The following is a 12,739-nucleotide window of genomic DNA, read 5'->3' as shown; positions in this document are numbered from 1 at the left end:
TACTACAACTGATACAGTTTTCCAAATATTTTAAAACCCTAGAAAAAATAAAAACAGTAAAAACAGTGTATTTTACTCTGGTCACTAGTTTGCCTCTCTCTTTACCTAGATTACCTCCTTCCTTTTCTGTGTCCTGAGTCTACTTTACCCCTGCTACACACTAGTCCTCTTCTGGCTGTCTGAGATGGAAGTTTCGGAGCTGTGAGGCTTGGAAGCTCTGCAGCTACAGCTGCCCCCTTTGACTTCTCTCAGCCAGCATAAGATGTTATCAGTGAAGTGTGCCTTACCTAATCTTCCTGACAGGACAAGCAGGGCTGAAAGAAACACAAAAAGAAAACCTATCAAGGCAAACCCTGCTCAGCAATAGCCAAAACACTTGTGTGTTATCAACACTGGTTAGTCACAAATCCAAAAGACAGCCCCATACAGGCTGCTGTGAAGAAAATAAATTCAGTCCCCATCAGAGCCTGTACAAGAAAGAAAATCTACATCTTGGCACCAGTATCTGCCGAGATCCACAACAGCCAAATAAAGACCAGCTCTTTGAATCACAGAATGATTTAGGTCGGAAGGGACCTTTAACAATCATCTAGTCCAAACCCCTGCTGTGGGCAGGGACACTTTTCACTAGGTCAGGTAGCTCAAAGCCCCATCCACCTGATGTTGAATGCTTCCAATCATGGGGCATCCACAACTTCTCTGGGAAACTTGTTCCAGTGCCTCAGCACCCTTATGGTAAAGAATTTCTTCCTTACCTGCTTTATTCTTCTGGAGGAGAAATGTACATGGTCTGTCCATTTTCATAAGCTTAAACACCAGGATGAAATAACTGTGTCATAAAAATTATGCCAATGACCAGTCTCTCCTAGGACCACTGGGTGAAAGACCAGACTTAAGCAAGTCTATAAAGCCCAGAGCAAGACTAGTCACATAGGTCTGTATCTTCTAGCTCTCCACCTGGTACCACAACACAGTTTGCCAAATTGCTTCCCACTTCCCTGAATGAAACACTGGTCTCCGAGAACAAATGGAAGGCAATCCTACAGTACATGTATGCCACAGGCTGCGTCATCATCAATCCACAATCTCAGAAAAGTGGCTTCCAAGGAGGCAGCCACCCTGCTGACAGAGAGCAACGTAAAGCTGCCCTGGAAACCTGACTTCACCCTTAAAACAAGTGGGCAATGTTGCTACCCTCTTTTGCCCAGCACTGAGTGCCCAATCAGTGTTTTGCCCATAGCCCACAGCCAATCAGTCAAGCCTGCTTTATACACTGTGTACAGGTATAACTATGATGCCAAGAATGAAACTTTTTAAAAAGGTACTTGGAAACAAGCCGCATATTAGTGTAGAAGTATGTACAGCAGTCCAGCTCATTCGTCTTTTTTATATGTGAGACCTGGCATAGCCCTGTGTGAGCTGGCTCAGTTTCACAACACTAAACCAGTTAAAATTTGCTTAACTTTTGGGAATATTGGCTCTAAAAGAGTGTTCCATTAGTGAAAAAAAAAAAAAGGGCAGCTCTATCAGGCACACGGAGAGACACCAGAGTTTCTGGCTAAACAGAATTGCACTTTTTCAGGAATAGTCTTGGCTTTCCCATGTGGAAATTGTTTCTGGGTAAGTCTAAAGAGTTGGACGCTCCTCACTAAAGAAATGTTCTTACAGCAGCTTCTTTTAATATTTAACAAAGCACCCTCAATTGGTCATTTAAAATCCAGGGGACACAGTTACATAGCACAGAAAACCACATGCAACTTTTTAGTTTTTGCTTTGGTAATGTGAGTCTAGGAACAGGGCCAAGTCTGAGCCACCAGCTCACTGAACTCCCTCACTTGAAAAATTTTCCTGCTGTGCAAGGTAGAGAGGAATAAATCATAATGTGTATTATACTGAGGCTGATTGATTGATAATAAGTCATCAGTTATCTGATGTTTGTTGTCTTCACTCTCTGTCTTTGTGCTGTAAGCTCATGTAGTCCCTTTATTTGAGATAGTCCCTCAGCTATTGACACACCATGCTTGTGGTGAAATGGCTAAGAACAACCCAACGTCCTTGAGTTACCTGTTAAGATAGAAAATCACTTAATGAGTAATCCTAGCCTTGAAATTCTGTCAACAACTTTTAAAAATGTAAATTATGCAATGAACTCATTATATAAATTGCCTATTACATAACTGAATGCAGTAATTAATTTCAGCAAGCTCGCACACAGATTTGTGGGGTGGAAGGCTTTTTGCTATTAATTCACCACCAGTGAATACGGAGTGCTGTATACTTAGTCTGAAAGCAATTTTGACCAATAATGGTGACAAAATGGGGATTCAGACCCAAAGTCTATGAGATAGGAGGCAAAAAAGCCCCCAAGTTTTACCAACAAGGAAGAAAAAAAACGTTACATCCAGTTATATCTAACTGACCCTCCCTATTGCTCGTGCTTATTCAATGTGTGAACGCGTCTGGATCGCACATTTCACCACACATTTGCCTGCAGGAGTTCTGCGGGGAGGGCGCTGCTTTGTGCACTTGAAACGTTGTGATATAGAGCTGAGACAAAGGCCTGGCCCCGCACGGGCATCCCGTTCCCCTGATACAGCCAGGTGTGTAAGAAGGGTTTTGAAGGGAGTTGAACAGAATTTAGGTAGGTGGCTGGGAATAACGTGTTTACCCTCCATTTCTATCTCTGTTTCTCGCCACCTCCTCCATCTGTCTGACCAACTGTCTTTTGAGTCTGCTGCGTCTTACCTCCAACAAGTGCAGAAAAAGATTCTTTTTAAGATACCTTTAGGGTATGGAGGTGCACTATAGAGCCTTCAAGCCCAAGGTGACAAGCAGCTCAGCAGCTGCAGGACTGTGTCTTCCCTGTCTTTCACATGACTGGTGAGGGGATTTAGAGATGTTCTCTATGTGTTGGGAAGCCACTTCTGCTCACCTATTTTGTCCAGTCCTATGGGAGGGTTGCCTGGTTTGGGGTAACATTTGCTTTCTGCATTGCACTATTGAATAGCTCCTCAGACTAAGGGGCAGAACTACGTCAGGTAGCTGCAACTGAGGAATTTTAAAAAAAATTCATTTCAGACTGGAAAAGTAGACATCCTCTTCTTTTAGGGTTTTTTTAGGCATTTGTAGTAATATTACTATGCACCTCAGCTAGGCAGAAGAGATAATCTGTATCATCACAGAAAGAAGTGAACCTCAGAAGCTATCCCTTGCGAAACACTGAAGTGCATTTTGGACTAATTTTTACTTTTCCTAGCTATCTTTCTCAATATATATTCTTTCATTCCAACTGTATTATGAGCGCATTAACTAAAGCTGATCTGTATAAAAGAGAAAACCTATTTTTTTTCTCTTAGAAGCATAAGGGAGCTTTTAAACCATTACCCAAACCTTTTGTTTACTATTTTCTTCCTTTATTTCAACACAGGCCTCTTACTTGCAATCAGGGAAGTACATACAATGCATACGCACTGTAGTAGCTACCTGGGGTGTGGTTCCAGGGATTGCACCGTGCCCCTGAAGTCACCCCAGTTCAACTGCATGGCTGTACTCCAAACCAGCTCCGATGTATCAGGGCTGAAACAAATTATTACTGCTCTGGGAGAGCGTCCTTATACCATTTCTCATTTGCAGGTGTTTGGCTTGTGCTAATATTTGTATAATTTTTTTGGGAGAGGTGGGGGACACCACCACTATGTGGAGATACTGATAAAGGAAAGACAGACATACTGTTTACTTTCTGTATGTCATGAAGGCTTGTTATAAAAACAGGTAAGAAAAAATAAAATTTATAACTCTAGGTTTGGAATCCGCAGGACCGAATTTAACTGATACATGCTGGGCGTTTCTGCTACTTTTTGAAAGTGGAGGTGATACCAAAGACTTAAACAATTTAGTTAGCATACAAAGAACAGACCCCTTTGTTCAAACTTTGTACAGATAAGTTAAGAAGATACTGCATCACATAAAGTGAAATACGCATTAGTTTTCCTGGAAACAGGCTGGCTGTGGTGGCTGGCTGTATTGGGTTATGTTGATGTGGTTTACCTGGAGATAAACAGTATTCTGAGATACAGCACCTTGGAGGAGCCTCTGGGTCTCCTGATAATGACTGATATACAAACTTGAGACTTGGCATTGTTACACGCAAAGAGCAAAGTCAGTGAAATGCCCCAGATGGGTGTCCTAAGGCTGACCTACCTCATTGTAATGTTAAAAACCACACCTCTTAGCTGGAAAAGCCCCCAACCCAAATAAGCCCCCTACTCTCTGGGCATGCATAGTGAATTAAAAGAGAATTGTGTCTTTAAGATGAAGTAACAAAGATACTAACCAATAGGTAGTTAAGGGGTGGGACCAGTAGGCGTAAGTAACTTTGTTAACTGTTTTAAATACCTGTCATGATTTTAACCCGGTGTGCATGTTAGGAGGAGAAATCCCCCATGCACCCAGCGCTGCAATAAACCAATGTCGGCTTTCTGAACTAGCATTTGATTTGGAGAGTTTTCTTCGTTACGATTTTGGGTAACAGAGGGTTTTCCCTCTGTAAACAACGGTGCAAAAGCTGCAGCGTCCGGATGAGAAACCCGCCGGCGGGATTTCCGCCTTCCCGAACCCACGTACCGCTCCCGTTTCCCCCGGTAACGCAGTGCCACCCGAGCTGCCGCGGGTGCCCGAACAGCCGCCGGCACCTCCCCGGCGCCCGACCTCCGTGCGCGGCACCGCCCTCCCGTGTCCGCGGCCTGAGACACACCGACTGGCAGGCAGCAAGGGGCAACCCGGGATGTTCCTGAGGACGGTTTTACACAAAACTTCACGCGTACACCTTTCACCGCGTAAGAAAGCAGAGGGGGGGGCACCGCGCTGTGGACGCAACTAAAGCGCGGGCTGCTCCCGGCGGACCGGACCGGACCGGCCCTGCCCGCAGCGCGGCCGGAGCAGCGGTGACCCCACACGGCCGGTCCCGCCCGCCGGCCTCCCGCTGCCTGCCGCCCCGCCGCCGAGGCCGCCCGTGCCGAGACCAGGCCTCCCCAAGCGCCGCGCAGGGCGGCCCGGGGCTCCGCGCGGCCCACCCCGCCCACCCGGGGCGGCGCCCGGCGGGAGGGGCGGCCGTGACCCTCCGCGCCTCCGCACGCTTGGGCGGGCAGCGCCCGAGCGGCACCGCCAGGCCGCGAGGTGGCGCTGCCGCCCCCGCCGCGTTCGTGGCGCTCGCTCCGCCGCCTGCCCTCAGCCCTGCGGCCCGGTCCGCGCGGCGCGGCCCGCACCATGGAGGCGCCCCCCGTTACCATGATGCCCGTCACGGGCGGCACCATCAACATGATGGAGTACCTGCTCCAAGGTAAGCGGCGGGCGGGCCGGCAGGCAGCTCCCTCCCGCCGCCGAGGAGAGCGCCCGGCAAGGCGGCGGCCGCCTCGGCCGAGGGGCAGGCCCCGGGCAGCTGGGGCTGAGGGGGGCTGAGGGCGAGGGAAGGGAGCGGCCGCAGGCGGGCTGAGGGGGGCTGCGATCGCCCACGCTGCGGAGGGAGCCCTGCTCAGCCGGGAGGGGAGGGGAGGGGAGGGGAGGGGAGGGGAGGGGGTAGGGTAACCGAGGCGCTGTCTCTGCCCGCCGCAGGAAGCGTTTTGGACCAGAGCCTGGAGAGCCTGCTGCACCGCCTGCGCGGCCTGTGCGACAACATGGAGCCCGAGACCTTTCTGGACCACGAGATGGTGTTCCTGCTGAAGGGGCAGCAGGCCAGCCCCTTCGTGCTGCGGGCGCGGCGGTCCATGGACAAGAGCGGGATGCCCTGGCATTTGCGCTACCTGGGCCAGCCGGAGATAGGCGACAAGAACCGCCACGCGCTGGTGCGCAACTGCGTAGACATCGCTACTTCGGACAACCTGACGGACTTTCTGGTGGAGATGGGCTTCCGCATGGACCACGAGTTTGTGGCCAAAGGCCACGTGTTCCGCAAGGGCATCATGAAGATCGTGGTGTACAAGATCTTCCGCATCCTAATGCCGGGAAACACGGAGAGCATTGAGCCGCTCTCCCTGTCCTACCTGGTGGAGCTCAATGTGGTAGCCCCGGCAGGACAGGACGTCGTTTCTGATGACATGAGGAACTTTGCTGAGCAACTGAAGCCTCTGGTGCACCTGGAAAAAATTGACCCCAAAAGGCTAATGTGATTGAAAAGCTGGGGAGTTAAGGCATTGGTTTTGTTAGTGTTCCTGAACAGGGTGTTTTTCTAAAATGCCTTTTGAGGGCAAATCGACACAGGCAGAGGGGAGTAAAGGACTACTTATCAGTGTTTTGTCAACTGCAATTGCTGGGCGGTTTTTCCTTCACTTGTGAATGTGAACAAAAGTGGGCGCTTCTTTAAATTAATGCCATTCAAACCATCAATAAATCCTAATGTTGGTAGTTTTCCTTTTGCTGTTGGGGAGATACCTGCTAGAAAGCATATTGCCTAACAATCCAAAAACGTCAGACTTACTGGAATTCATCATTCTGTGTACCCACATTCCGGTGTGCCTTGCTTGCCTTTTTCTTTTAATGCACCATTTGTGTATCCTACCCAGTCATCCTTTTTTCTTTTAAGTAATACATAAAGTTAATATCTTTTAATGCAGGAGGTATTGTTTAACACAAGCATAAACCCAGGAACTACACAGTATAAAAAACCAAGTGTACACCTATTTACAATAGAATAGTGAAGTAATAGTATGTGTAACAGGAACAGCTAGGAAACAGGATACTTTAGTGAAACTGTTTCTGATATAACCAAAGTTAGGATTTGAAAACAGTTTCGCAGTATTACAACTGCAAGAGGTTTTCAAGTCTTTGGATGCTGTTCCATCTTTTTCACTGAAGTTGGGTGTGGCAGTGTTAGTTAATGAGAAAACAGTAAATTACATGGGTTTTTTTATTGTTAGACTTACCACACCAACAGCAATATTGAACATTGACACATTAAACAAGAGCATCGTACTGCTGCTATTTGAACTAGTCATGATGTTGTTGAGCACGTCTCTTGATAGTAGTATGGTTAGTTACCCTCCGTATGTTTCAGTGATACTTGAATTAGGTTAGAGTGTTTTCAAATACAGTTCAAACAAAAACAAAAGTTGGGAAAACCAACCAAGATAAAGAGGCTTATTTAAATTTCTCAACTTCTTTACAGAAGGCAACCATTTTACCCATTACTAAAATGCATCAACCTCTGTCAGAGACATTGCCACCCTTTAGTACCACACAACTCTCTGTAACAACTAAAGACAAAGACCACTCCCCCAAAAAGCTTCAAAAAAAGCCTTTTAAGTTAGCTCCATTTTCAACGCGAGTTTGGACAAAGTAAGCTGTGACAACTGGATTAGTGCTCACCAAGTACTGTGTCTCAACTGCTCCACTGATGCAGGCTCTACATAAGGGGCGTGGGGACAACCAAGTGCTTAACGCCCATTACCTAGACTTGAAGTATTTTCTGGAGGGTACAGACACACCTACAATTCCTTTGTTCATACTCAGGCGTGACTCACTCTCATGAGACAGCATGCTGTCCTGGGCTGCCACATCTGGAATTCTTTAGGATACTGTTACAGGGCATAACTTCCCGGGGTGTGAGGGGTGCGTCCCAGAGCCCTCCCTGTATCCAGGAGCTGAACTTAGTGGGTTGCTCAGCGAGTCAGTTGCGGTCCCACCCTGGCAGGCAGGAATCCTCAGGGTTGTTGTCATATCCTACCTGTAATACTGGTTAGGAATCGCTTGCCACAGACTTCCATGATCCATGGCTTGCCTCCTGGGACACGAAATTTTAGAAAGAAGCCCAATGGATGAAAAAAGTTGAACACTGTATGCCAGCTTTTCAAAGGGCACATAGTTTTAAGTGTGAAGACACATAGAAGACAGTCAGTATGCAGATCCTTCCCATTGCCTCTGAAAGGAGCTTACTCGGTAATTTACCTTCCAAGCACCTTTTTAAGTGGAGGGGCAAATAAACCACAGAAGGTTGATGTTAATGTAATGGTGATAGGAAAACCCCACATGGAATTTCAGGCAGACCAGCTCAAGGAAAAGGAGACTGAATGGAAAGTTCCTAATTGAAGTTTTTACACTTTAGATGACAATTAAGTCTGACTCTTGCTGGGTCTAAGTTCTCAAAAATATAAATAATAATTTAAAATAGTTCTTTTTAAGGAGAATTAGTTTAAACCTTAAAAATTGCAGCAATCTACATTACCAGCCTTCCTTATTCTAGCTGCAGTACATGCATAGAAGAGGCAGGTGTGCAGAGAAAAAAAGCTTACTGCATCAATGGTTGCAGCTGAAGAAAAATGGACACTTCCAGGCACCTATCCCTTTCTTTTGTCTAATGAAATACACTTTTGCCCTCCTATGAAACTTAGCTTTTATAGCTGAAGACTAAAGATAATAGCAATACTATTTGTAACACACACTGGTAAATCGCATGGCATAGCCCCAACTAATTATCATTCATTTATCTAGGGTCAAATTATATTGTAGTTATACAGATGGCTACAGAAATGCTCAACCTCACTTTACTGGAAAGTACATATTTTTTAAATTATGCACATAACATATGGGACCAAGAATGTGACTATTATTTTTATTTTATTTTGGGGCATTTCTTTTTGCTAGCTAAGATAGCTGCCTTCTTCAAGGGCAGGGCTTACCTCAGAACTCTGTATTTGTTGCAATGTATTACCCGAGGCCTGATGCAGCTGAGCTTAAGGTAAGTTTTCTCTTTGTGCAAGTAATGCCTTCTATTATTTCAAACTGTTCCTCCCGTCTTGCATATATGTGAGGTTTCTACAGCTTTACTGGTTACTATATAAAAAGTAGAAATCCCTGCATAACAAATAAAGGTAGGATTGTTACTGATCCATTAGGCATCAGCTATTTCTGCTATTAAGAAAGCTTGCTCTACAGAAGCTCATCTCAGTTCTTAGAAATTCTTCATACTTCAGAAGCCACCACAAGTTTATCCTCTGGCACTCCTCAGTCCTGGATCTCTATTCTTCCAATAGAAACTTCCACGATGATGTTAATTTTGTACAAACAGAGACAAGAGCTGAAATACCTTGGAAGTGCTCTATATTAAGACTATACTGTACAGGAACATCTTTTAACTTGCCTCTGATATGCTAGCACAAAATGACCTTTTTGATACATAAACTAATGGGGGACTCAAGTCATCTCAGTAACACAAGCAAACTGCTTTCCTGTTAAATGTTTTCCATCCATTATAATATTGTATATAGCTTTATACATGATCTAAAAGTTGGTTAAGAGGTAAAATGTTTTAAGTAAGTTTCTCCAAAGCACTGGAAGTTAAAAATAACTACAAACCAGGATTTTTCTTCATAATTTTTAATACTTTTCATTTTTAAATACTGGTTTTAGATTTGTGATTGTAACATGGAAGAGCCAACTTCTTTTCATTTTTAAAACTTATCATTAGGATCATAAAGCTATTATAGAACAAACAGTTACACTCTACACACTCAAGGTACTCAAAAATATGATTCATGTTTTTTAAGTCTGTAGATGAACAGTGGCAATTCAAATACAGCATTATCTGTACAACTTGACAAAAATACAGGTGGACAATCTGATTAGTTTAAAGAAAATCTGCACAACTTCAGACAAGCCAGCTCAGCCCAATTAAGTAAAAGGTAATTTTTTTTCTTTCAAAGCGCGTCACATTTTTCACAGATAAGTTCGTCAAAATAAGATTCTAAGACTTCAAAATAAGTTTTCAGACCGGGTAACGATGACCATCTCATTCTCATTCCCAAGCCAAGTTCTACCAAGCAATTTCCTTCAGATCTAGTCTGGCAACATTCAAGTTCCCCAAATGGACACAGATATTCAAAGAACGATATCTGATGGAGAAGATTGCTGTGTTCTCAGCCCTTCAAATTGGTTCAGCTTGTAAAAACATCCATTTTGGAGTGAGGAGCTGCTTCTGCAAAGACCACTGCAGCTGTATAAATACTACCAATCCATTAACAGGAAGAAGTAAACTTGGAGTGCACTAATACATGGCAGTAAAGAGGGATGGGCTCAAGAGACAGGGCAAATTTTATAAAACTATAAAAGCAAGACCCCTTCCAGAAGAAAGGATCTAATGGCTACTTGCACACAGACAATCTGAGAGGCCTATAGAGAACTGCCTTTTAAAATCTGTTTTTAAAGAGGTCAATTAATACCGATTCCTCAATCTTGTAATTCGTTCCATATTCTTTAAGAAGCCTCTTACAACTCTGATTGGGCAGGGCTAGCTGTAGTGAAGTACCAGTGCCTTTATCTAAAAGTAAAATGTATTCTTTACAAATAGTATCTGTAGTGTAATTTTATTTACAGAGTAAATTGCAAAAGTACATCACATTTAGTGCACATGAAACTAATGATATAAGTTTATATACTGCTTTGTAAACTTTCCATACCTTTGTAAAATAAACTTATCCAACTAAATTAATAAACTTGCTTAATGTTCCAACAATTACCAGAAACAGCAAATAAGGAGTTAAACTCTTTATATTTTGGATTTTTTTTTAAAGTTCCCATCAGTAGCTATGGTGGAATGAACCATTGCTTGGTTGATTGTAAAAAGACGAAGCACATTTGAGGTATAAGATTTTTTTTTTTAACATCGCTATATAAAATGCTCACTGGTGATATAGTAAACATGTACAAATTTTCATCTTATTTGCCTTACTAGCATTACCATATAGGCACTTTTCTACATATTCAAATTAACAGAATAACTCTGTAATAAGGCATATTCCATGCACACCATTAGAGAAAGGCAAATAAAAAGGGAAGAGTTATGGAGCGTGAAATCTGCATGCATGTGTAGTCATGTGTTATGTACGATTTAATCTCTACAGAGAAGATGAACAGACAGTTTTTCAACACTGCGCAGATCACATTTAATCATTTACCAAACCTTTATTAAGTTACTATATTATATTTATTTTCAGGCACCTACCATACTATATGAAATAAGACTTTCAGCTTTTGAAAAAAATATATCCGAAACTTTTTTCTCGAGATACACAGATTAGTGAAACACCGAGCAGCCCCTGAAGAGTTTCCAACTTCAGGACACAGATAAAAGATCTCGAAGTCAGTACCAGTCTGCCACAGTCCTCTCCTAATGAGCATCTCCAGAATCAAAGGCAGGCAAATACCTGACATTTAAATTCTCACAGCATCTAAAGGGAACTTTCCAGTAAGAGCTACACAACCTTATAGCTCTGATGGGTTTTTGATCAAGAGGCAAATAATTTTCTACACGAACCTCATAGCATGGCTTTATCATGATAAGGAAAACACATGCAGCATCTGAACATAATGTACTCATCCTCATTCTAGACTGGGAATGTTGTCTTATGTAGTCCAAATTACTTCAATAAATAGCATAGTGTACCTTCTCACAGCTTCGGGAAAGCCCTGGATATCATGCAAGAAAACAGTCCACATGTATCATGGACAGATGACTTCTAACTTTCAGGCAGCCTCTTGCCCTCTCATACAGAATCTCCCTAGATATTTCGGGATCATGTTTAATAACAAAAATTCTGTAGCACATATTACATAACTAAAAAATACAATAGAAATATAAAGATATCTGGAAAAAAAATAAAGCTTTTCACACTCTTACTCCTTCAGAACCAAAGATCTTCATAAGAGTAAGACAATAGAAAAGGCAAAGTCATAAGGATATTGACAGCCCTCAGTTATTAACTGACATTTTATGTAACAAGATGATTCATTATAGAAACCAGCAGCAATGAACTATGATTATACAAAGCAAAACAAAACCTGCCAGTAAGTCACCTAGGCTTTACTGAAGTTCCTCCCTCCCCCCCCCAATACCACATAGATTTTTGCGCATATAAAGCACACACAGTATGCTATATGTGCATTTGTCTTTTGTGCTTTTTAGACATGCACAAAAACTGTGCGAGTATCTTAGGAAGGTTGACGGTGAAAATTCTGGAAGTTGTTTAAAATTAAATCAGTAACCCATGTTGGTGATTCAAAGTTGTACATGTTCTTCCTATTCTAAAGCAAGCAAATAAAAATAGAGCCATATACATGTTATCAATACATGTATTCATAATTGCACACTGATTCAGCAAGAAAAGTTAGCAGGAGAGAGCTAGTGTTAAATATTCAGCCTCATGGTGTTGCACACTTCTTCACTAGAATTTGGGCCATAAAAAGACTGTAGATCCTTCGTTCCAGCATGGAGTGTTCTGCGCATGGTCACTTCTCCAACGTGGAATGCTCACCCAGTCTTGTTCTGATCACTGCAGGTAAGCAAAGACAAAAATACAGCACTGAAAAGTTTGAACACTTGTAGGAAAACAAGAACTTGTTAAACACCTTCAATAGTATCAGCGCTGCTATGATCACGTTTGAACTGTTGGCTCATGACAGCCACGATTTTAATGGTTCACCTACACTAGTCGTCTAACAATATACAATTAAAAATGTGAATCATTACTGGGCGACCTATTACAGAAGGATCAAATGACTAAGACTTTTGGACTCTGACATAATAAATAGAACCCAAAAATAGAAGTAGCCTATGTCATGCACAGAAAATTGATAAAACTTATTTTCAGATCATGCTGCAATACTAGAACTACCAAATGAAATTCGATGGTTTGACACTACAGTTATACATAATGAAGTATATAGCAAGAGTTTACACTAACAAAAATTAAGC

General features: G+C 43.1%; 2 protein-coding genes across 3 annotated transcripts in view; one reads left to right on the top strand and one right to left on the bottom strand.

Moving 5' to 3' along the window:
- The first annotated feature begins 5,251 nt into the window (after positions 1-5,251).
- On the top strand, positions 5,252-6,767 carry MED18 (mediator complex subunit 18). Its single transcript, XM_059834129.1, has 2 exons — positions 5,252-5,338; positions 5,611-6,767. The coding sequence occupies exons 1-2, from the start codon at positions 5,266-5,268 to the stop codon at positions 6,162-6,164; spliced, it is 627 nt and encodes a 208-aa protein (XP_059690112.1). The 5' UTR covers positions 5,252-5,265; the 3' UTR covers positions 6,165-6,767.
- Positions 6,768-9,368: 2,601 nt separating this feature from the next.
- The window catches only part of CERT1 (ceramide transporter 1), an 81,078-nt gene continuing 77,707 nt past the window's right edge, over positions 9,369-12,739 (bottom strand). For both annotated transcript variants that reach the window (XM_059833256.1, XM_059833257.1), the window contains one exon: positions 9,369-12,317. The gene's annotated coding sequence lies outside the window, so the exon portion shown is untranslated. The remainder of the gene's footprint in view (positions 12,318-12,739) is intronic.

This window comes from Gavia stellata, chromosome Z (genome assembly GCF_030936135.1).
Source record: "Gavia stellata isolate bGavSte3 chromosome Z, bGavSte3.hap2, whole genome shotgun sequence".
In the NCBI taxonomy this organism is placed as follows: Eukaryota; Metazoa; Chordata; class Aves; order Gaviiformes; family Gaviidae; genus Gavia; species Gavia stellata.
This window is presented reverse-complemented; position numbering and strand designations above follow the sequence as displayed.

Coding starts and splice junctions, on each gene's coding strand:
- MED18 (XM_059834129.1), top strand. CDS start 5,266: ATGGAGGCGCCCCCCGTTACCATGATGCCCGTCACGGGCGGCACCATC. Junction 5,339..5,610: donor GATGGAGTACCTGCTCCAAG/GTAAGCGGCGGG, acceptor TGCCCGCCGCAG/GAAGCGTTTTGGACCAGAGC.